General features: G+C 40.1%; 1 protein-coding gene across 4 annotated transcripts in view; it reads right to left on the reverse strand.

Moving 5' to 3' along the window:
- Positions 1-25529, reverse strand: part of ARHGAP10 (Rho GTPase activating protein 10) — a 323575-nt gene that overhangs the window by 214205 nt on the left and 83841 nt on the right. For all 4 annotated transcript variants that reach the window (XM_045055782.1, XM_006930835.4, XM_003984958.5 and 1 more), the window contains exon 4: positions 5215-5286. In XM_045055782.1, the coding sequence (XP_044911717.1) occupies positions 5215-5286 (72 nt within the window). The remainder of the gene's footprint in view (positions 1-5214; positions 5287-25529) is intronic.

Below are 25529 nucleotides of genomic sequence, written 5' to 3' on the forward strand. Positions count from 1 at the left end.
AAAAAATATTATTCAACTAATGGTGTTGGTATAATTAGTTAACTACTTGGAAATAGAGAACTATGTCTCATATCAAAATTAATTCCAGATGGATTTAAAGAGTCACGAGTAAAAAATGAAGCCATAAAAGAGAACAGTTTCATCAGATCTCACAACAGACAATACTTTTTAAGCAAAAAAGAAATGGAAGAAGCCATGAGAACTTCTAAATATCAAAAATACACAAAAGACAAGCTAAAAGACCAACGACAAAGCAGGGAGAAGATGCAATTAATATATAAGAAAAGAAGGAAATATTCCTAATACATAAAAACACTCTTAAGATTAAGCAATTTTCTGCTAAAATCACATATTAGTATTTCCATGGAAAAATGAATTAGGAATATATAAAGAATTCACAAGAGCTTGAGATTGTGAATTGTCCACATTTCTTTAGAGCATTAGAATTTGCTTTGGAAAGAGGGGGGAACTTTTTAAAGTTACCAGATAACTTTTTAAAAATGTTTTGGTTATTTTACAAAGTTCCTGGGATGAGGAAATGAAAGAGCTTATTTTACAACGATAAACATTAAAATAATAAGGCGTGACTAGTCTGGAGAACTAAATACTTTCTTAGAGATTCCAACTCTTCCTCCCTTATTTAAGTAAGGAGATGGGGGGGGGGGGGAATACCACCCATGCAAGAAACAAGATTCATATTACACATATACTTGGCAGGAACACCTTTTAAACTGCAATCCTGATGTCCAAGCCTGATACCCAAGAGTTCTGTAATCTCTGTTCTTACCCTCCCCTGGTCTACCAACATCCTGCAAGCCCAGATAAAAATGCCATCTCGTCCATGAAGCGCCCCCTTACCACTCAATGGTGGTGAAAACAGCACACCCTCCCTTAACTTCTGCACCAAATGTCACCTCTCCCTGTTTGACAACTCACTTGCCTTATCCAACCTCACTCTCCCCCTTTCTCTAAGTCCCTGCAGCCTACCCAAAGAAATGAGAATTCAGCTTTCCCTCCCCCACAGTATCCAGCACCTAACTCCACACCCAGGAGACATCTGTCAGAGGATGAGAGAAGGAAGCCTGTGGCTGCAGTGGCACCAAACATGACAAAGTTGACGGGTACCCTGAGCTACTGTGCAGGGTTCACCTATCCATCATCTTCGCACTACCTGGCCAGGAGGGTCATAAGCCACGGTACTCTGGCATGTCACCTCTGAAGCTTACAGCATGCAGAGTAGACAAAAACCTGAGCGGTTCTTGTTTGGCAAGTTGACACAGAGCAAGCCATAAATGGGATAATAAGATAAACTGCAACCATGTAGGCCAGGCCCCTCTGGAGGCATGGGAAATACACTATCAAGTTCATTTAATCCTCACAAAAACCTTCTGAGACAGGGGTCATTAGCCTCATTGTAAAGATCATGGAGCTGGAGAACATGAATGCCCGAACCCACACAGCTAGCTTAGGGGCAGAAATGGGATTAAACAAGAAGGAAGCAGGTCTTCCTGAAAGACTTTCCTGGCACTCCAAGTTGAGACAATAGGGCATGTTCCAGAGCACCTATGCTTACCTCAATTATAGCACTTTTTAGTGTTTTGTTTTGGTTTTGTTTTGTTTTGTTTGCATCTCCCCCACACCCAGAGTTGACCATGTCTTGAAGGCCAACTAGTGTTTTAATTCATAGTTGTATACTGGGACTCTTCCCTTATGATAGGTGCTGGTAAGTGTTTTATAACTAAAATGAAAAAAATGTAATTAAGTCAACATTTTTTTCTGCTTTGTCAAACATAATTTGAGAAATTACTTAAGTAGATTTGCTTTTCACTCATATTCACTCACTGCAGTCATTTACAGAATCTCAGGAAGTCAACTTTTATTAAATATTTAGTCATTAGATATAATCTTGGAAAGAAATATAAAAGAAATTTGGCACAAGGGTCTCTGAAAGGCTGAGGCTGTAAGTTATAATGTATGAAGTGAACATCTTTTTCAACCCTTCTGGTTACATTTTTTTATTCCAGTGAATAAAATAGTAATTGGCTCTTCCAGACTAGCATTTGAGTTGGCTCGATTATCAATAGTTTAGTTGCATCTGTTTGATATTTGCATGCATGCTGCCACCTACATGAGGCCACATTTTCATTACTGGATTGTTCCAATATCTACAAGAGAAATCTTAAATTCTCCCCATGTACGTCATAGCAAGTTGGGGTATTTCTTACAGAGTTTACACAACGGCCTACTAGGCTCCTATGTCGTTCGGTGCCCATACTAGTTTCCTAATTTGACTAAGTGGCTAATTCGACATTTAATGAGCGATGGCTCTGGATAAAGTGTTGTGCAGACACTAGGGTAAGTGACAAGCCCCTGGGGAAAGGAAAGAGCTGCAGAGGAAGTAAAAGCTGAGTGAGGCTGTGAAGGGAACTCTGAACAGGAACCTCATGTGACACAGCACAGAAGGACCTGTGTCCTGCGACGGGAAATGGAATTTTTCCAACAGACAGGAGAACCTGGCAAGCATGGAAGAAAATCAGCTGAACCTCCAAGAACCAAGGAATGAGCCCAAACCAAACAGATATGACGGAAGGAGAACAAATCCAAATGGAGGCCAACAGTAGAAAAGAATAGCTCGGGGCTTTTAAAAAATCCAGCTTGCAAAAACCTAGCAGTTCAGACATATTAAAACCACAAATTAAACACGTCACTGAGATTCTGGAAACCCGAGAAACTAAGAGTGAACAGAGCAGAAACAGCTCCAGTTGAAAGGCAGAGGGTAGGACACACCAGGTGGGGAAGGAGAAGAGAAAGAGAAGATCCACATTCTAACAAGGAGATCTGAAACATTCTGCTGTGGTCAACTTTTAAAGGCTTTTTCTTTTTTTTTAATCCCCACATAAAAACTGCTTTTTTAAAAAGACCTTTAACTTACATAAAGTTATTTTTAAGTGTCCCAATTAACGAGTGAATAAAAATATAGGTTTGTCAAAACATGATGAAATATTCAAGAAGTACAGATGTAGAAAACCAAGGATCCAGATTACAAACCTTTATACAAACCCTCTTCTAGAATTATCAGTGGAATAGGTTATTTATCAGATACTTTATATATTAAGACAAGAGTGGAGGCCGGTAGTAAATAAAGAAAGCACAGCCTTTTTCTCTTCAACACAGAACAATCTAGATTTAAACACTGAACGTCTAGAGACAGATGCTTACATAGCACTATATAACCTAGAACATCACCATTCTCTATTCTTTAACATATAAAACTTTGAGTAAAAAAGGCCTTCTCCCTGTGACCCACAAGGACTTGCCTCCTCAAATAGTATCCATAGTATGACAGCCAACACACACACTGTACTGAACAAGAACATACGATAAATCCTTCACAAACTTAAAGACAGTGAACAATGAAGGAATAAAAAAAAGGGGGGACTTCAGGATGGAATCTGGCCATGAAACAACTCAAGGCATAGACTAAAATTATTAAAATAACTTCTTTTAACATGGCAAGCTATTCTGCAAGGTGCTTGCTGGATATATACTCTGAACAAGTACAACATCAGAAACAGGAAAAGTTTTAGAGGGAGAAGGAGTCAGTCAATAGAAAATTCAAGGTTAGAAATTTATAAAAACTCAGGAGGGGGGCACATGGCTGGCTCAGTTGCTAGAACATAGTCTATCAGGGCTGTGAGGTCAAGTCCCACATTGGGCATGGAGCCTACTTAAAAACAAACAAAAACCAGTAGGGTGGATGGCAAATAAAAAAGAAAATATATTAAGTCATATTCATTTTCCATTTCCATAATATAATCCTCACTCACCACCACCATCATCCAATTAATAAGAAACGGACACTGTTTACATTCAGTACCTGCTAATGAAGTGTTAGAAAACAAACAGTCAAGGTGTTCGAGTTTTAAAACAGCCTAAAGAAGACAAGATCAGAGAAAACAGAGTCATAAAATACAAAGTAGAGCAGTCAAATCCCCAAATCTCTCTTTTTACAGATAAGGAACTATAAAGCCAATTATCTGCCCAAGGTCACAGGTGTGAAAGGAGACCTCCAGTGTCCTGCTGCAAATCCAGAAGACACAGTCAGCTTCACGGAACTCCACAAACAATCCAGGAAGAGGACTTAGAGGGTGCCTGACTAATCTCCTCTGAAAACACAGCCCTTCATTAAAAAGGTAAAATAGTATGCTAAAAGGAAATGTATCTAATATTTTAACAAATCACAGGAGAAATGATTCTTTAAACAGCAACTAAAAAGCTGGCACTCTTTGGGCCCATCTGTATAGCTACAGTCATTGAAGCCACAAAGTTTATTTGTACAAAACCATTTTAATATTTTGCTTAGGAAGATGAAGAAAAAAAAGCTTCGCAACCCCAAGCCACTGGTGGGGAGCGGGGAGAATCCAAATGTAAAAACTCTCTTCCCTACCTAAAAGTGATGTTATTCTCTTCCGGGCCAAGCCAAAGAGTCAACACATGATTGTTACTTTTTGTCCCTCAGGTGAATGCACAAAATTCAGGAAACGTTGGTGGAAATTATTTCTCTGGGATAATTTCAAAGCTCATTAGTATTGGAAGTTGCTAAATATATCTCAGGCTCCCTGTGGTAAAGTCACCAAGTTGTTCCCAGAAATCCTGGCTAACTTCCAGATCCTTGAGTGCGGGCTGTTGTTCACCCACCTCTGAATCCCCAGCACCTATCTATAACAACACTGGCGTGTTAAGAGAAGCTCAGTAAATCTGAGTTAAATTGAAGGAAATTATGTCCCCCAAACCTAATATTCTCTTCCTAGTTTCAATGGCATCATGGTGTAGCAGCATTTCTAATCTTAAACCCTCACATAACGCTACACTCCTCCATAAAACTGAGGCGTATGAGGAAATCAGTGTACTCCCCACAGAGGTAAGATGCTTCTATTCCGAGTGCATGTGAGGTCTGGTTGAAGATATTTTCAAACCTCTATATGGGAAGGTGTAGCCAAAGATTGCTAGAGGTTTTACTATCCCGTCCAGGTGTTTTTGTTTGGTTTACAATTTCACACCCCCCAAGGGGAAAAAGCACATTTACAACATAAAACAACAGATGGTTTACTCCAGCATCTCCTTCCAAGCCGCCAAATGCGAATCAAGAGTACAGTGAAGCAGCAGAGGGACGTCCATCTTCCACGTACAAGTGTGCTCAAATTAGACACAAACCTTTACGGCTCCAAGTTGCTCTTTTCTGAATTTTTCCAAAGGTTTAATCAGGGTTTCGGTTACACTTAATGCCTAGAGAATGAGAATGATAACAAAAGAACATCGTATTAGGTTTCCAAAAAGGAAAAAAAAAAAGTCAGTATTTCATTTCCCTCTTCCACCCCACCCAGAAATAAAATGAACAACATATTTTAACTACTTTATCTCACGCTGCCAATGCAACCATCAAATGACTTCTAAATTTATTAACACACTGGATCTCCATAAATATTTTCAGGGAAGAGGAGGTGGGGCAACGTGCCAGGGAAATGTGCAACAGTCCCAACACAGCTCTTTCTTCAGGGAAATAGCAAGCCGGTTGTCTTTAAACAACAAAGGGGTCTATCACATTCATTAACAGAACACTTCTGTTGGAGATTTTTTTTCCCTCCCCCTCCTCAGAAATTTACAAGTCAATTACATTCCTTTACTAGTGATCAGACTACATTATGTAAGGACTCAGTTTGTGGCTACAAGTTTACACACTCAGTCTGACTGAAAATTACTCATAAGGATTGAAGGTGTATATGCAAAGCAGAGTCCCTGGAGCTCACAGCAAAGTAAATACTGGGCATGCTGGCAAACAGTACAGAAGGAGGTCAATGTGGTAGGAGCCATATACACACTCCAACCCCTCGTTCTTCTATTGGCTGCTTTGGGGCTTTTCCTTTGAAGACAAGAACATGCAACAAACAATGCTGAAAATGAAAATCACAGGGAATATTTACCTAACGAAAATGCACTGAAGAGTATGCAGGTGAGTAGTTGTCTTCTCACCCTGTATTTCCGGAAGATCAGAAATACCCAGAATAGAAAAGGAAACTTCACAACACTTTACAAGGAAGTTTCATGCCTCTTTTTACACACACACACACACACACACACACACACACACACACACACAAAGGCTTCCAGAAATCCAAGCTTTAAATTACAGAAAAACTAAGTTACTTAGAAAAGTAAAGGATTCTGAATTTAACCAAAAGCTCCTTTGCAATATTCCATTAGATAAGGATTTCTCCCAAAGAAATCCTCAAAAAATGACTATGCCTACTCAAGATAGGGAATCCTCAAAAAATGACTATGCCTACTCGGGATGCCTAGAGTTCGAACTCTCTTCCCCAGGCCACAAATTAGGTTCCACTCACTCCCACTCTGAGAATTTATAACTTAACTATCAAGGAGCTGGGGCAACAGAGAACTAAAAGAAAGAAGAGCAACAACTAGTCAGGAGAAAAGGATCACTTTCAAAATACTACATTCATTTTATCCTCCCTATGTTGTTGACCATGTGACCTACAACAATGGCAAACCAGAAAGTCCTTTGTCCTAAAGAACAGAGCAGGGACAAAGCACATGCCAGGAATCCCAACTACTCAGAACAATATGGAATGCCTCCAGCAGATATGAGAAGTTCTGCCATACGTTTTTAAAGGGATCCATCTGACACACAACATCTCACAATAATTTAAGGCGCATTTCTATTAGCACCAGTGTCACTGCCTAGCCTACTCCTTTTCCGAATAAACCTACATATAAGTATATATATAAATACATTCTCCAGGGTGGATGGTCCACTCAAGAAAGAAGTCAGCCCAGCATGTCAGTGCTGGGAACACAGAGGCTAATAAGTGCTCAAGTTCACAGAAGATAGGAGCAGAGATTCAAAATCATGTAAGTCCAAGCTTAACCTTAACCAATGTACAACATTGCAATGAAGTACCAAACAGGATTTCCCCTTTCTTTCCAAGCAGTCATCCCAATAAACCCTGTATTTCATGAAACAAGTATCTGCTGAGCATTCAGCACCAGGTGCTGGAGACACAACTATGAACAAAGTAAGTACAGTCCCTGCCCTCCTGGAACTTACTGTCTAGCAGGGAAGACATGATGCATACGGGAACATGTAAGAAAACGTGTAGCTGCAAATTCTAGTAATTCCTTCGAATGGTGAAAAGAACTAAGGTGAGGAATTTAGTAGAGGATTTATAAGGAAAAAACTACCCAAAGAGCGCTCCATCCAAAAAATGACATTTAAGGCACAAAAACAGACACTCAGATCAATGGAACAGAATAGAGAACCCAGAAATGGACCCACAAACTTATGGCCAACTAATCTTTGACAAAGCAGGAAAGAATATCCAATGGAATAAAGGCAGTCTCTTCAGCAAGTGGTGCTGGGAAAACTGGACAGTGACATGCAGAAGAATGAACCTGGACCACTTTCTCATACCATACACAAAAATAAACTCAAAATGGATGAAAGACTTAAATGTAAGACAGGAAGCCATCAAAATCCTCGAGGAGAAAGCAGGCAAAAACCTCTTTGATCTTGGCCGCAGCAACTTCTTACTCAACACGTCTCCAGAGGCAAGGGGAAAAAAAGCAAAAATGGGACCTCATCAAAATAAAAACTTCTGCACAGCGAAGGAAACAACAGCAAACTAAAAGGAACAGCAAACTAAAAGGAAACCAACAGAATGGGAGAAGAAGTTTGCAAGTGACATATCAGATAAAGGGTTAGTATCCAAAATTTATAAAGAACTTATCAAACACCACACCCAAAAAACAAATAATGCAGTGAAGAAATGGGCAAAAGACATGAATAGACACTTCTCCAAAGACGACATCCAGATGGCCAACCAACATGAAAAAATGCTCAACATCACTCATCATCAGGGAAATACAAATCAAAACCACAATGAGATACCAGCTTACAACTGTCAGAATGGCTACATTAACAACTCAGGCAACAACAGATGTTGGCAAGGATGCGGAGAAAGGATCTCTTTTGCACTGTTGGTGGGAATGCAAGCTGGTGCAGCCACTCTGGAAAACAGTATGGAGGTTCCTCAAAAAACTAAAAATAGAACTACCCTATGACCCAGCAATTGCACTACTAGGTATTTATCCAAGGGATACAGGTATGCTGTTTGGAAGGGACACATGCACCCCGATGTTTATAGCAGCACTATCAACAACAGCCAAAGTATGGAAACAGCCCAAATGTCCACTGACGGATGAATGGATAAAGAAGATGTACACACAATGGAGTACACACAATGAAGTATTACTTGGCAATCAAAAAGAATGAAATCTTGCCACTTGCAACTACATGGATGGAACTAGAAGGTATTATGCTAAGCAAAATTAGTCAGAGAAAGACAAGTATCATATGACTTCACTCATATGAGGACTTTAAGACACAAAACAAATCAACATAAGGGAAGGGAAGCAAAAATAATATAAAAACAGGGAGGGGGACAAAACATAAGAGACTCTTAAATTTTTTTTTTCAACGTTTATTTATTTTTGGGACAGAGAGAGACAGAGCATGAACGGGGGAGGGGCAGAGAGAGAGGGAGACACAGAATCGGAAACAGGCTCCAGGCTCTGAGCCATCAGCCCAGAGCCCGACGCGGGGCTCGAACTCACGGACCGCGAGATCGTGACCTGGCTGAAGTCGGACGCTTAACCGACTGCGCCACCCAGGCGCCCCCATAAGAGACTTTTAAATATGGAGAACAGAGAGTTACTGGAGGGGTTGAGGGAGGGGGCTAAATTGGTAAGGGGCATTAAGGAGTAGATACTCCTGAAATCATTGTTGTACTATATACTAATTTGGCTGTAAATTTAAAAAATGAGATTAAAAGATGCCAAAAAAAAAAAAAAAGGCAGGGAGGAGAAATGACATTTAAGTGCATATATGGAAGATGAGAAGGAATTAGGGGTGCAGAGAGCAAGGGAAATTGTTTTCAGCCTGAACCCAGCAGAGGTACAGGCTTGAGGTGAGAAATTTGTATATTACAGGAAATAGCAAAAGGCCAGTGTGGCCGGGACATAAAGAACAAAGAAGTAAATGGAAAGACAGGAGTGAAGGCAAGGGACCAGAACATATAGGACCTTGAGAGCCCAGGGAATGAGTTCTTTCATTTTGGGTATGATGTAAGCCACAGAAGGTTTTTAAGCCAGGCACTAACACAATGATTATTTAGATCTTTTAAAGATTACTCTGGATTCTCCGAGAAAAAGAGATTAGAAGTGAGAAAATATGGAAAGAGAGAAACCTGCCAAGAGGCTTCTAGAATGGTACATATAACAGAGGATGGGGGGCTGGAATAAGGTCATGATAACAAAAATAGAGTTTTCAGAGATATCTGCAGATAGAATCAAAATAACTGGTGATGGACTGAATGTGGGAAAGGTGGGCGTTCCCAGGATCACTCCCAGATTTCTGGCATGAACAACTGAATACCAGAAATACTATTTATTGAAATAGGAAAATTATGAGCAAAAGCAGCTAGGAGCAAGCACTAAGGAATTATGCTAAATCTAAGACACTAGGAGACACCCAAAAGATAGTAAAACATCTAAATGCCCACATGAAGAATCCTGAAAAGATGATTCCAAATTTCTAAGGTGGGAGGAGATGAGATGGTGCCCATGCATAGGTGTTGACCTGTCACAGGAGGAGGGATCCGTCCCTCCCGTGTAATAACAAGTAAGAACACAAGTACTGTATCAATACAAATGAGTGTGAAGATCTCATGAAGAGAGGCTGGGGAGTTGCTACCTGATGGTTATTTTTTCCATGAAATACAAGGCAAGATCACTTACAAGAGAGGTTGAGCATGGGAAAAAGTTTGAATAGTGAGGAGAATGAAGGAAAATATCATTACAAACCATGAGCAGAGCACTTCCTAGAGAAACACGAACATTACTAGGCAGGGCTACAGGCCATTTGAAATAACTGAGCAGCAGTTTGGGAAGACATCCATCTGCCTTGCTGTGCGATTTTCTCTAGCAATGCAGGGAGTGAGTGAGCAGTTAGGTTTAACCAAGGTAAGAGTATTTCCAGGACATGTGAACATATCAGCATAGTATTGATGTGGTGTGCACAGCACAGGCAAGTTGCACAGGTGAGGGAGCTGACTGGGTAAAAGAGATTTCTGGAAGGGGATAAAGCAGAGCCCAAAATAGGGCATACGAGTTCTCCAGGCAAAGAGTAAGGGTACACTTGATCTTAGCCAAAAGGCCAAGAAGCTATGGCAAAGAGTAAGGATAAAGGGGAGAGGAAAACAGCAATTTCAGGGCATACACCTGCAAGCAATTCAGTGTCACTAACGCAGCTGAAAATCAGCAGAGGAGGCTGAAGAGATCCAATGGGCCCCAGGAGCCATCAGAATAGGATCTAGGAAATGTTCAGTAAATGCTAGATACAGGCATTAATAACACAGACACAGAGAGGCCTTTTAAAATGCAAGTCCTAAAAGTTCATCGTGTGGCGTAAACACCGTCCTTTACAAAAGGGGGCCCACAAAGACTACACACAAGTAATTTTAGGTCATTAAATGGGTCCTTCACTTGGATAATTAACGTGATGCAGCATGTGTCTGACTCCCAAGGTCTAACTCTTTTTCCCAAGGAAAACAGTATGAGAGATTTCTTACTGTTTGTAAGTTAACAAGCAAATTTTCAGAATAAGAAAGGAGTTGTTGTCTTATGACTATGTCCAAATCCTTCATAAAACTTTTTTGATTAAAAAAACTTTAATTTAAAATCCATTACCAATTTTTTCTTTTAAAATCTGGTTATGTACCTTCTGAACTGAGCCTTAAGCATTCTATTCAATAAACAAAACAAGAGGAGCTACTCAATGTTTCAGTGAGGCACTGGTGGTTGAGCAAGAAGGATTGTTTCCTTCTTTCTCTCAAAATAGATTAGACACTCCATGGAATCTCTCAGTTCCTTTTAAAAATTTCACAGAAGTATTATATAATATTTGTTAGGAATAAGTGTTACTGAAATGTTCTAATGCCAAAACATGATTCTTCCCCTGAGACAAATGAATACCAAATCAAGGATGGCTCCTAAAACCCTAAAGAAAATTTCTGGTGGTAACAGTTCCCCAATTTAAAAGAGACAGCTGAAAGTAATACTATGGAGAAAAGCTTTCAAATACTAATACAGTAGAAATCAGGTAATTTAAAGAGAGAAAGAAAAAGCAAATAGAGAATGTGATTTTATACTCCACCTATAAGATTATGTAACCATATTATTCCCCATAAAATACTTGAACTAGCCACAATAAGAAATCAGAAAAGGCTTTGACTAATGAGCCTTGAAAAGGATTTTGGATAGTCTTGCTTAGAAACAGAATGCATCTACATGAATGTAAAATGTGTTGATTTACCAGTTGCTTTCACCTTAGGGCAGGAGTCAGCCAACTTTTTATATAAAAGGCTGGGTAGTAAATACTTTAGGCTTTGCAGTCATATAGCCTCAGTTGCAACTACCCAACTCTTCCATTGTAGCCCAAAAGCAGTCATAAACAGTACATAAGTGAATGAGCACAGCTGTATTCCAGCAAAAATGTATTTACAAATGCAGAAGGTGAGGTGGGCTTGGGCCATGGCTGGCTCAACTCTGCCTGAGAGAATCATCTTGAGTACATCCCAAGATGTTCTACTTACTCTTCTCTGGTTGCATATTTCTTTTCTTTTCTTCTTTTTTTCTTTTTTTTTTTTTTTTTCTTTTTAAGTAGGCTTCACTCCCAGTGCAGAGCCCAACGCAGGGCCTGAATTCAGGAACCTGAGATCAAGATCTGAGCTGAGATCAGGAGTCGAACTTTTAACCAACAGAACCACCCAGGCGCCCCCGTGTATATTTTAATATACATTTACTATATTTGCAGGGGAACAAAATTTGGGAGGAAAGGTTGAATGTTGCATGAGAGAATCACAGTTCAAGTAGCTGTCCAGCTGAAAAGAGGGATTTACAAGTGAGGTAATAGATTTGCCTGGGATAAGCAAGCCAGTGGGTTTCAGCGTTGAAAAGCAACTGTGCAAGCATTAAAAAAAAAAAAAAAAAAAACTATCTTAATTTTTTTTTTTATTTTTTTTCAACGTTTTTTATTTATTTTTGGGACAGAGAGAGACAGATCATGAACGGGGGAGGGGCAGAGAGAGAGGGAGACACAGAATCGGAAACAGGCTCCAGGCTCCGAGCCATCAGCCCAGAGCCTGATGCGGGGCTCGAACTCACGGACCGCGAGATCTTGACCTGGCTGAAGTCGGACGCTTAACCGACTGCGCCACCCAGGCGCCCCTTCAATTTATATGAATTTATAGTGGGCTTTAATAAGGGCTTCAGTCCCTAAAAATGAGTTAACTGAATGTTCAGCATGAGTCAAAAGAGTCCTAAGTTGCCCTAGAAAAGAATGAACTCATACATTGGCTATGTTCAAACCAAACAAGCCAATCATTCAACGGTGTCCCGTGAGATCAGAATCTATCTCAATAGTATGGATATTGCATTTTAAAAAAGACATTTGCTAACTGGGGTAAAGCAAGAATGTGCCCAGAATGCTAAAACAGTGTAGGAGGAACAAGAAAACCAGAGGTATTCAATAGAATTGGGGAGGAAGAGAATATTTAGAGGAAACATGAAAGCTGCCTATAAACATTTAAACAGGTGCTAAGTGAAAGAAGGAAAAAAGCATTCTGATTTGCTTAAAGAAGACAAAACCAGGTCTAAGAAGCTGTAATGCAGATTTGGGGTTTGCTCCCAAGGGGAGCTCAGTAAGACCTGCATGGACCAGGCAAAGTCTGACCTCTAGCTCCTTTCCCATCAACAAGTACAATCTAGGTGACCAATGCCCATGGACACTCTATCATAGAGGCCTGCAGGAGGAAAAGCTGGCCTAGGAGACCTCTGGGGTCTCATCTAGCTCTAGGATTCTATGTGAGGTGGGAGAAGCAGAAATGCAAGCCACATTTCAGTGTTGAATGGCAAATCTCAGAATCCATTAAAACTTCACAATTCAAAGTAAAAGAATGAGACTATTTTATAACAGCCTGGGGGATTAAAATATTTCCAACTAGTCAGGTCTGAAATCCCTTTCGTTAGACATCTGGATGTGAGAACTTCAATGGCTAAAAGGAAAACAGAAGGTAAGGTGATATCTCTGCCTGCCCCCACAGTTCAAGCAGTAGCTGAGAAATCTGTTGGCAATGACAGCTACCCAGCAGACCATCAGACTCTACTTTGGGCTGGGGAAGAACCTCTGCTGCTGTTTTAAGGCTGCCCATTTGAGGGCAGGCTAAGTTCTGATGTTCTAATTCTAAACAGAATGGGGCTTGGGGTTAGAAACCCATATTCAGTGAAAAGGCAAAACTACATTCTATGAGATCTTTAACAGTTTTTTCAAGTCTCAATCTAAATAATACAGTGAATATGTCAGTGTAAGTACTAAACCACGCCCTTCTGATCACTTAGTACTAACAAGGATAGACTGAGTCTAATGAAACAGAAGGAATTATGTCTGTTCCCTATGGCCCTTGTTATTTTAAGCCTAGATTCCAAGTGTTCTTGACCCCAGAGGAATGCATAATCTGAGAGCAAAGGAGAATTTCCACTATTTTCTCCCATGACCTTCCAGATATTTCCCATTTCATTAGACTAAATGGAAAACTCTACTTTCCAACTCCAATATCAAGAATAACAGCAAAGATACATCACAGACATGTTTCTTACTTTTTCTTGAAACAGAACCTCAGGATATAACACTATATATATAATATATATATATTATATATATATATATATAATTACATTTATATTTCTGAACATAAGAAATATTTTTCCCAAAATTGTCAGAGGGACTTAACCCTACATAAGAATTCTCAGAGTCTCCTTAAGGAGTGTGCTTTCCATTATTTTGATCAACAAAGGACTGTTTGAGGAAACAGTCCTCAGCCTGAAACAGCCCCCATCACACCTAGTTTCAGATACTTGCAGTTTACAAAGAGTTCTGGATTACAAAAACAAGTGGAAGCTAAGAAATTTAAGAGCTTTAGTTATTCTGGAGAAAACCTCAAATTCTAAGTGTTTGGTGTTTTTATAAAGATCACTTCAAAAGAAACAAGGCAGTAGTTAATAGTAAGTCATGAAAATACATCTGTCTTATAAAATCTGTAAAAGATATCATCCAAATGTGCTACACATGGGTATCTGTAGCTTGAGATAAAATATTGAAAGAAAGCAGCAGAAAGAGATTTTTCAAAGGTGCTGTATCAGAAAGAATTCAGACAGATGTGGCCATGACATACTCTGGAAAGTTGTGCCAAAAGATTCAGAATGTGTCAGTGATAAACATACTAATGTAAAAGTCGTCAAGACTTGGAATAACTTTTTTTATGAAATAAGTGGGGGAAATTTTTCCAAAGTATACATTAATCATTTGATTTTAAAATATAGCCACATACTTAATCCACTAAATAATGAAAGTAGGCATGTGATTATCTAGTAGATATACACATGCATACCTACAAGTATGTACATCAAGTCTTCCAAAAACATTTTTGTTTCATCTTCTCATGGGAAAATGATGTTGCATACAGTCAGGCATAAACATTATATGTAGTGGATCTCTGTCCTTCTGGGATACGCACCACTTGAAACACCTTCCTATGTTTGAGAATTCTCCTAACATATGAGGTACAGCCCAGCTTCCACTATGGAAGCTGGAAATGACAGACACTTGCTCTCCTAGCCGTCTTGTAGTGAGGCAGCGGGACCCGGCCAGAGTGCCACTAATCAGATCCTGCCAGCCCAGACTTTGATTCGGAAGCCAGTGCTTACAGAAACTAGTGACCAGAGATTCTGCTGAGTAGTAGCAACTCATTTGCAAAAGTAGAAGTTCTACAACCACCACCAGGGACAGCGGGATGGTTGGTGCATGCTCTGTTGTCTACACCCTGTGGCAAGGGTGGTGACTATCTTCTCCAAACCCAGCTCTGCAGTGCAACTCTGGGCATCTTTCTCAGTTCTCAGAACCATATGAAGATACCACAAGCTACTGAACAGTCTTTAAATAAATTCCCTTTCTGTTCAGAAGACTCAGACCTTGCTACTGAGGACAGACTACCACAGGATTCACATTTCTTTAAAATTTCCGAACTGTACGCAATCGTGTCAAAATGCTTTCAGTACTATCCATCTCAATTCCCAAACAAGATTTTTCTCCTGATTAAACCAAATAATTTTTTATTAATTAGATTATTTCCCATTCACGCTCATCCTGTGCTACCTCCCTTTTTCTCTATCTAGCCAGTCTTTCTCTGGACTGTGCTTTCTCCCATCAACTCAGACTCAAGTTATAATAGGAAAACTGAAATGCACAATAAAGCCCTCCCATTTTTTAATACCTAAAATTGTAAGAGAAATAAGTCAGAAGACTCTGATGCTGAGAAAAAAACAAAAACATTTCATTGGTGTGCTAAAAGAGCCCGGCCACAGTGACAAATAAGAGGCCAACATTCTCTCATTTGGGCTCAGACCCAACCATTTCTATTTTTCGACCATAAAAGAAACAATTCTCTTTTGTTACCTGAATATTCTCAACTTTAAAGAAGGAATAATGCTTGTTCGCTCTACCTACTTAACACAAACAAAAAACAAAAAAAAAAAAAAAAAGGGAAGGGAATGCCACGTGAGAAGCAATTTTAACTTCCAAATAAATCCCTGGATATTATTTTATTTGTGAGCACAGCTTAAGCTAAGCTAATCCTTCTGGTAGAAAAAAATTAATGTAAAAACAAAATTAAATTTTAGAGTGTTGATACCTCAAACTTATCAGCTAAGAACTGGTAAGAACCTTAATAAACCCATGTACAAAGGTCTAACTGAGACACAGGTACAGAGGTGCTATAAATTAATTCTACAGAGTTTAAACCTGAAAATTAAAAGCCAATTAATATAAAATGGTTCCTTGAACACCTGATTCTTTTAAACCACAGCAGTCCAATTTAACAGTCTGGAAATTATAATTTGTAATACATTCCAAATTCACTAGATCAGTCACTACACTTTTGTTTTCTTCTGAAAGGCCAAGGATAAAAAGTCCTCCAATGAGAGTTTTTGTCAACTTTCAATTGTAAACTCTGAACAGAGCCTTAATAAAACAAGAGTATTTGAGCTAAGTTCTGACAATTTCTGCTCCCTGGCTTAATTCCCTGAATATCTGGCCATGAACTGGCTCTCAAAAAACAAACAAACAAACAAAAAGTTAGGCCACTGAATCACAAAAAACTTAAGCTTCCCTTAATGTCTATGTTCTACAAACATATTAGTGTTTAGCTGAAAAGGGAAAAAAAAGGAAGCATGCATCAATTGTGAAGGCCTTTCATTAAAGGTTGCCATTTTACTCCAATTATTTAAATCCAGTAGATTCAACCAGTAAAGATTTGTATTATTCTTTGGAAAAAGTAAGAATCTTCAAACAAAGATTAGGTATATTAGGAATGAGTTAACCTAATAAGGACATGCAGAGATTTAACCTTTATCTTCTTTCCCTCTGTGCATGATGGACAGTAAAGATCTAGCTTCTTTTTTTTTGCTTCTTTTTTTTTTTTTTTTTTTTTACTAAATGCTTGGGCAGAACATTGTGAGAAGGAATAAGATGCCACAAAAGCAAGTGAAATAGGAGCCTGACAGAAAGCTGCAAAAGTATCATGAGAGAATTTGAAATTATATTTTTTATCTTTAAATGAGAGAAATTGTAATTTCTGAAGCGAATGGTACAAGTCAGTGGCATAGCTAGAAATGGAACCTCATGAATCAGGCAATAAATTTTCAATCAAGAAAACATGAGAGGGGTGCCTGGGTGGTACAGTCAATTAAGCTTCCAACTCTTGATCTCAGGTCATGATCTCACGGTTCACGGGTTCAAGCCCAGCATCAGGTTCTGCACTGATGGCATGGAGCCTGCTTGGATTCTGTCTCTCCTTCTCCCTGCCCCTCCCCTGCTTGTGGGCACACACACACTGTCTCTCCATCTCTCAAAGTAAATAACTGAACTTAAAAAAGGAAAAGAAAACCTGATAGAAATAGAGAGAAAGAGATGGGTGGGGATCTGTTCAGAAAAGAACACCTATACGTTTGGCCAAAGGCAAAGACACTGATCTCCGGCCCTTCTGTACCTGGGCTGCTTGAGTGGCTGAGAGAAGGAGGGTGTCAGACAGAAAGGCTCTCATTCTCCACTAAGCAGCCAGCAGCTGAGCACCTCATCCTGACAAATGCCTAATCCCTCACTAACTCTCGCATTCTCGGGTGCTAGAACACTGCCCAGCTCCTGGGGCACCTGGGTGGCTCAGTCAGTTGAGTGTCCAACTTTGGCTCAGGTCATATCATGGTTCATGGGTTCGAGCCCCACGCGGGGCTCTGTGCTTGTGTGGAACTTGCTTTAGATTCTCCTTCCCTCTCTCTGCCCCTCCCCTGCTTGTTCTTGCTCTCACATGCACACGCGCTCTCTCTCAAATAAATAAACAAACAAACACTGCTCAGCTCCCAACATTCAAAAATACTTGTTTTATGAAGCAGTAGGAGTCTCATACAAATTTAGATAACGTCAAGAATAGAGTTTCTATATGAATTCCACATTCCCTGCTGATGGCAACAATGGTAACTATGAACACCTATGCTGCGTCTGCTGTACATATTATCTTCATTCAAAACAGTCCGTTTCTGTGTTACACCAGGTCCTCTAAGAACCAGACACCACCACAAGATTAGAAATGCCAGAAATTTATTAGGGGTAATGTCTGTGAGAAAAAGGGGGGTGGGGAGGTAATCAGGGAGACAGTGATGCAGATCTCATCCCAGTGGAGGGAGACAGGGAGGGGAGGAAGGCTGCAAGGTTGGACAGACATGAATTAGACTGCAGTGCAGTTCGAAGGAAAGTTCAGCAAGGCCATCGGGGACTCCTTGAGCCAAGGCTGCCTGTCAGAGGACTCCAGAGTCCCCAGCAATGAGCTGCTTTAGTACCCCCGCTGTCTCGGTCCTGGCTGGGGGCAGACTGTAGGAGGTGTGGCCTTCACTCTAACACAGTAATGGAACACATAGCAACAGCTAGGCCCAATGGTCCTTACACTCCCTGCAGTGGGCGATCTGAGAGGTGCCCGTCTGCCACTGCTTCTTAAGTCCATGTTCTTCCCACTATATGGCCATGGCCACTGGTCTACTCCTGGACCTCTAGTAATGCCCACCACCATTCAAGTTCTGTATTTCATTCAATCTAACATGCGACTAAGAAGACGACACTCCACTTTTCTATATAGTATTATGGAAAAAAATATGGAAACCTTGATTTAAACTTTTACATTTATTGAAAAAGTTCTTTGACAGATTTTTATCCTGTATCCCTCTTGTGTATACATAAACAAAAAAACAAAATATATTTAAGATATTTCTAAAACTTCTTCAGAGTCCAGCTCTCCTGAATCACTTTTCATCTCACTCACTGATATCTAGTTTTGCCCACACATTGTTCTTTTTTCCTTTGTGCCATCAAGAATAGTGGAGGATGCCTTATTTCTTGAAGTGGTACTCCACTATAGGACCCAGAATTTTCTTCCAAGATGATAGCATCCACTTTGTAGGTATTTCCTGATGCTGGAACTCCTTTGACCTAACCAGAAGGCCTTAATGGCAGGTCTTCTAACCGCTACCAGGATTCATATTTCTTCCTCAAGTGGCCAAGTGGTTTGTTGATTGAAATGTTGAGCTACAGTTATCCAAACAGCCAGCAGAAATAACAACAGGAGCACCTGGGTGGCTCGCTCGGTTGAGTCCAGCTCTTGGTTTCAGCTCAGGTCATGATCTCATGGCTTTGTGGGTTCAAGCCTCACATTGGGCTCTGCACTGATGACGTAGAGCCTGCATGGATTCTGTCTCCTATCTCACTGCCCTTCCCTCACTTGCACTGTCTCTCCCACAAATAAACTTAAAAAAAAAAAAACAAAAAAACAAAAAAACAAAAAACAAAGAAAGAATAAAATTCACATTTCTTCAAGACTCCTGCCTGGCAGACAGCAGATATAAGGATAAATTTCCATTCCCCGCCATGTTCAAAGGTGGAAGGAAGGCTGGTAATCTTACAAGGAGCTACAGGCAAAGAATAATGTCGCTAGGATACCAAGAGATAGGAAGATAGGAGAAAGATTCTCTTTTCATCACCGTCACCAACTTATGTTCTAAAGTGACATGGATCAAATCACTTTACTTCACTGAATTCCAGTTTGTTTGTTTTTTTTTGTTTTTTTTTGTTTTTTTTGTTTTTGGTCAATAAAGGATTAAAAGTTTCCCTAAGTTCTCTCTCAGCTCTTTGTTTTAGGAGCCAAGGCCATACCTTTGAGTACTTCATGACTGATCTGACAAAAATATTTTCCTCATGCAACTGCAGACTCAGCTGAACTTAATTCTCACTATTGGAACCACTCCTCTAGATAAGACAATGAAATGAGGGGGCTGGTCACATTCTGGTGTCTGTTGTTGGTGTGCATGGATGTGTGCTGGGGATGGGTTGAGGAGTCCTTGTCTACTCTGCTCTTTCGTGTCAGTAATAAGGGGTTTAATCAGAAAAGCGGATTCCTCAGAAGCGGACAAGAACAAAGCCCAAGATATGAAATATAGGAAACATAAGTTTCAATAGGGAAGTAGAATCTGACGATGACAAGGCTTTGAGACCACAGATGACTATGAGTCACCAAGAGAGGGCACTGAGTCATGAGCAAGGCCTCCCACGTAATGGGGTCCACCAAGGAGCCCAATCCTCTTGCCTAAATCATCCTCACTCATTTTAGAATTCTGATTTATTCGAGTCAGTTCTATAACCTCTATCTATAACCTCTATAGGATTCTGAGTAAAAGTCCAACTTTCAAAAAGTATATTCCTAGGAAACACGTTTCACAATGACATCTGTATCTGATTGAATTAATAATGAGTTTACAAGGGTAAAAAACGGATTTATGTGAACAAAACAGTGTTGTCAAATTGTAAGGGTCAGTTCCAAGGAGAAAAATTCTTTATAAAGTTAGGTCACTGACAACTTTTAAACTAAACTGAGAAATGTTCTCACAAATAAGTTCAAGATGGATTTTTTCCCCACCTGAATATGCCTTCCAATAGAACTGTGCGTGCGTGCACACACACACACACACACACACACACACAAAAATGTCACTTTAAGTGTAAAAGAACTGGTTAAAATCAGTTTGATATACAATATGAAATATAATATTTACAGTAAGATTAAACTAAAGGCACAGTCTTTCCAGTGGCATGGAATGCCTTAGGTGCCCAGCACATTACAAGAACTCAAAGTAATGCTAAACACGAACACTAAAATTCCTAACAGCAGAAACCTATTTAAAAAAAAAAAAAAAAAAAAAAACCACTAGATATAGTTCAAAATCCTTTGGAAACGGCATATAAAAGCTGAGGTTTTTAAAGTCTATTTTATTTTAACCTCCTGGTAAACAGAAAGTCATCAAAAACCAATTTGTAGTGTTTCCAACTTTCAGACATCTCTAGTTCCAAGGTCAGGAGGTTCCAATTTAAGTATGCTTCACAATAACCTGGAGGGGTTATTAAAACACAGACTGATGGGCTGCACCCCAGAGTTTCTGATTCAGTAGGTTTAGGGTCGGGTCCGAGAGTTAGCATATCTAGCATGGTCCCAGGTGATGCTGATGCTGCTGGACCAGAGACCTAGCTTTGGGAACCACCGTCCTATAGTACTAAAGACAAAAATAGCATGAAAATTTCTCCCAAAAGATAAAAGATATTTAGTTCATTTTAACCAACACATGTCATTTTAAGAGTATCAGGAAATACTTTTGAAAGAAAAAAAATAGAAAGTTTTAGAGCAAAAACCAATATCAAAAACCCCAAAAGATCTAGAAATCACTTAAGATACTTGACACAATGAAAGACCAATGAAGAAGGAGTGATGCAAATTGGCAAACACTGAGGAAACATCCATTGTGTCTTGCCTGGAACCACCTAAGCTATTGACAAAAGCCTTTGGTACTGAGAAGCCCAGTGCCTTTCTTTATTGGGGCATAAGCTCAGGGCAAATCACCTAGCAAGTGTTCCCTATCCTGGTGTTTTCACAAAAGTGAAATCTGTGGTGGAGAAAAACATGAGGAGGAGGAAGGAAAAGGGGGAGGAGGAGGAGGAAGGAAAAGGGGGAGGAGGAGGAAGGAAAAGGGGGAGGAGGAAGGAAAAGGAGGAGGAGGGGGGTAGCAGGAGGAGGAGGGAGAGGAGGGGGAGGAGAAGGAGGAGGAGGGGGAGGAGAAGGGCAGGGGGAGGAGGAGTAAAAGCAGGAGGGGGAGCGGGAGGGGGAGGAGTTCTCAAAAGCCTACAGAGTCTAAAATAATTGATTAAAATAGGTTTGATATACCATATAAAATATTTTTATAGTCAGATGAAACGTTATAAAGGCACAATCTTCCCAGTGGTTTGGATACCTTAGGTACTCATCACATTTCAGGAAGTCATAAGTAATGCTAAACACAAATTAAGTAATAGTAAAATTCTGAACAGAGCAGGGTCATCTTGCTCAAGTAGGGAAAGGATGCAGCTGGTGGACAAGATGTCTCTTCACTGTTTGGCAGCCCAGTCAGCACCCAGCCCTCTCTGGATGAGAGGGAGGTACCTTTTGTGCACCATCTGGCAAGCTCTGCCTTCTCTCTCAAGGCATCCCCTCTTCCCTGAAGCTTTCCTCAACCTCTGGGCCTCACGCAACTGCCCTGATTTCCCAAAATCCTGAGAAACTGAGCAGTCATGTTCAGGAAAAGGACAAAAAAAAAGAAAAAGTTATGATAAAAGAAGCATATAGAGAGGTAAATCCAATATGAAGGGTTTTTAAAAGAACATCATAAACGCTGCAGCACTATTTTAAAAGCCCTTAAATTCTTGGACAGCTGCCCACCTCAGATCGTACGCCATGTCCTGCCATGCCAGAGAGAACATCTCCAGAATTCTGGCAGTGAAACACCACACAGTACTTTCCTCAGAGAACATGCACAGAAGTGAGCTCAGCAATTCTGGCCACAAACAGCACTCAGCTCCCAACTGGAGTTGGTCAATTTCACAGTCAAGGCTGGCAAAATGATCAATAAAAAGTACTCACTTGAAAACACTATTCCAAAAAAGTCAATATTGGCCTTGTAAAGGGCATGACACATTCATTCACAGAAATTTCATGCAGGGGCTGGGGGGAGACACTCTGCCTTCCTGACCAGCCTTCTTTCCAGTTCCCTCCCCAACAACTGGCTTTAATAGCTATGTAGCTAGACACTGGTGGGAAATAACACAAACAGATACCTCCTTCTTCCCCAAATTCTGTCTGCCCGGAAGAAACTAGTGCTTCACTTCTATCTTTCCTTACTTGGATAACCCCTACTCATCTGTCAACTGAGGTCTGAAAGGACATCTCTACTACGCCTTCCCTGAATTCCCCAATAACTCTGTTACCACAAAGCATGCTTTGTGTAATCTCTCCCAATGGACGGCTAACTACGCAAAGGGAGGAACTATGCCTTTATCTTTATAGCACTTGGCACAGTGTATGGGCACACACAGTATTTGTTGAACTATTTATATCTAAGCCTATTGAGGTATACAGATTAGTCATGTGTGTATACATATTCCTGATGGCTCACAACCAACAAAGAACTTGTTCCTTATTGTTGAGCTTCCAGTCTGATGACTTTATTCCTAAAACCCAACATCCTATTTTAACATTTATTTAAAAAATGGAAAGCTTTTTAAAAAGTTTTTTTTACCCTGGTCCTTGCCTTCTAAAACACAGATCAAAATATTTTTTCACATTTTAATGACTCAGTCTTAATTATGAACATCTAATTATTACAGTGCAACATTTAATTTAGGACTTCAGAAAACACTCATTGTTTTTGGGTTTTTGGGGGTTTTTTTTGAATATTTATTTTTGAGAGAGAGAGACAGAGCACGAGGGGGGGAGGGGCAGAGAGAGAGGGAGACACAAAATCTGAAGCAGGCTTCAGGCTCTGAGCTGTCGGCACAGAGCCCGACACAGGGCTCAAACTCACAAAGCATGAGATCATGACCTGAGCCGGAACCAAGTGTCAGATGCTTAACCAACTGAGCCACAAAGGTGTCCCAACACTAACTGTTTTTAAAGATTAAGCGACCACTAAGATTTTGTTAAATTCTTAGAACCAAGTTTAGAATATTTCAACCTCTATGTTAGAGTTGTGATTTTGCATTCCTTTTCCTTAATATGTAGCTTTTTGCTGCTGATGTGTAATAATTGTAGGTGAAACAAGAGTATTTAAAAATTTCCCAGAATGCACTGGCTTCTATTTTAGCTACTTAAAGACTTTCCTCATCTGTATGTCACGTGTTGGAGAGGAATGAACTTGTTAAACCACACAAAGGTCCTCCTTTGTGTCTCTGCTGCACAAACTCCAGCTCAAACACAACTTCTTCCACAAAGTCCTTCCTGATAAGCACAGACTTAACCTCTCCCTACTCCATGAAACCCCACCTAACTTTGTGTTATCACAGGAGAATAGACTTTTTGTAAGTTTATTTATTTGGGGGGGGGGGGGGCACACACAAGTGGGAGAGGGGCAGAGAGAATCCCAAGCAGGCTTCACACTGTCAGCACAGAGCCTCACTTGAAGCTCGAACTCGCAAACCGTGAGATTATGAGCTGAGCAGAAATCAAGAGTCAGATGCTTAACTGACTGAGCCACCATGTGTCCCAGTAGAATATATTTTAATTCATTTTTTACCAGTTATTCTCCAAGGCCATACTGAGCACTTCCTAGGGGAGGTATCTTTCCTTATTCAAAAGTTTAAGGCTAGTGTCTAGTAAGGCATCAAAGTTTTTTTTTACTAAGTGTTCAAAGTTATTTAAAACAAAGGTAGCTAGGGGCACCTGGGTGGCTCAGTCGGTTGAGCATGCGACTTCAGCTCAGGTCATGATCTCACGGTTTGTAGGGTTTGAGCCCCACGTTGGGGTCTGTGCTGACAGCTCAGAGCCTGGAGACTGCTTCAGATTCTGTGTCTCCCTCTCTCTCTGCCCCTCCCCCGTTCATGCTCTGTCTCTCTCTGTCCCAAAAATAAATAAACGTTGAAAAAAAAAATTAAAAAAAAAAAATTAATTAATTAATTTAAAAAATTTTAAAAAGGTAGCTGTGATTCCATGCAATTTTCATGGTTACAAAAAAGTGAGACCCCTGATGATGGAGATTAGACAGAAAGACCCAAAGAACACCAATATGGGTTAAATACTAAACATTTTCATTTTTATTATTAATTTTGTTATTATAACTCATTGATAACTCAGGAAGTAGTACTATTTTAAAGGTCTTTTAAGGCTAATAGAAAAGTATCAGAATTCTTAGGGAAAAAAGGAAGAAAAACCTACAGATTAAAAGAGACTTAGAAACTTATCTATCAAATGCAATGTGTTTGGATCCAGATTCAATCAAACCAACTGCTGTGGGGGAGGGCAGACTTTAAATGAGTATCAGAAAATTTTGAATATAGCCTAATTCCTTGTAATATTAAGAATGACGATTTGCTTGTCTTTAGGTGTGTGAAGGACACTGTGGATCAGGAAGAGAGTTAACCTTTTAGAACTCTGTAGTAGGATATTTACGCATGAAACAATATAATGGGCTTTCTATCAAATTGTGGGAGCATGGGAGTGGGGAGTGAGAAGTATAGGAGAAACAAGATTGGCTGTGTGGCAATGGTTACTGAAGCTGGATACTGAGTACATGTAGTTTAATTATATTTCTCTCGGGGCGCCTGGGTGGCTCAGTCGGTTAAGCGTCCGACTTAGGCTCAGGTCATGATCTCGCAGTCCGTGGGTTCGAGCCCCGCGTCGGGCTCTGTGCTGACGGCTCAGAGCCTGGAGCCTGTTTCAGATTCTGTGTCTCCCTCTTTCTCTGACCCTCCCCTGTTCATGCTCTCTTTCTGTCTCAAAAATAAATAAATGTTAAAAAAAAATTTTTTTTTAAATCATATTTTTCTCTCTACTTTTTGTACATGCTCAAACTTTTCCAAGCTAAAAAGCTTTAAAAAAAAAAAAAAAAAAGCACAAGGTGTCCTTTTAATTCTATGGTTGGTCATAGCTGCTCCCTACCCCCCGCCACCAAACTGCCTTCTGGCTTTGAATAGTTTCCTACTATGCAGGAGTCGCTGTTCCCACAAATGTGTTATAACATACTGTCCCATTCCTCCCTGAGGTTCCTGTCTTATACAGACAACATCCTATATCTACTTCTACCCTATACCAGAAACCCAGCCCCATCATCCCCATCCTATCTAAAAGACCCTATCAACCCCCAACACAGCTGAAGATTACACCAAGATGCCAGCTATTAATAGCCCTGAGAACCACACTATCTGCATCTGACAGCCTGGAGCTAAGACC

The sequence above is a fragment of the Felis catus genome, chromosome B1 (genome assembly GCF_018350175.1).
Source record: "Felis catus isolate Fca126 chromosome B1, F.catus_Fca126_mat1.0, whole genome shotgun sequence".
NCBI lineage: Eukaryota > Metazoa > Chordata > Mammalia > Carnivora > Felidae > Felis > Felis catus.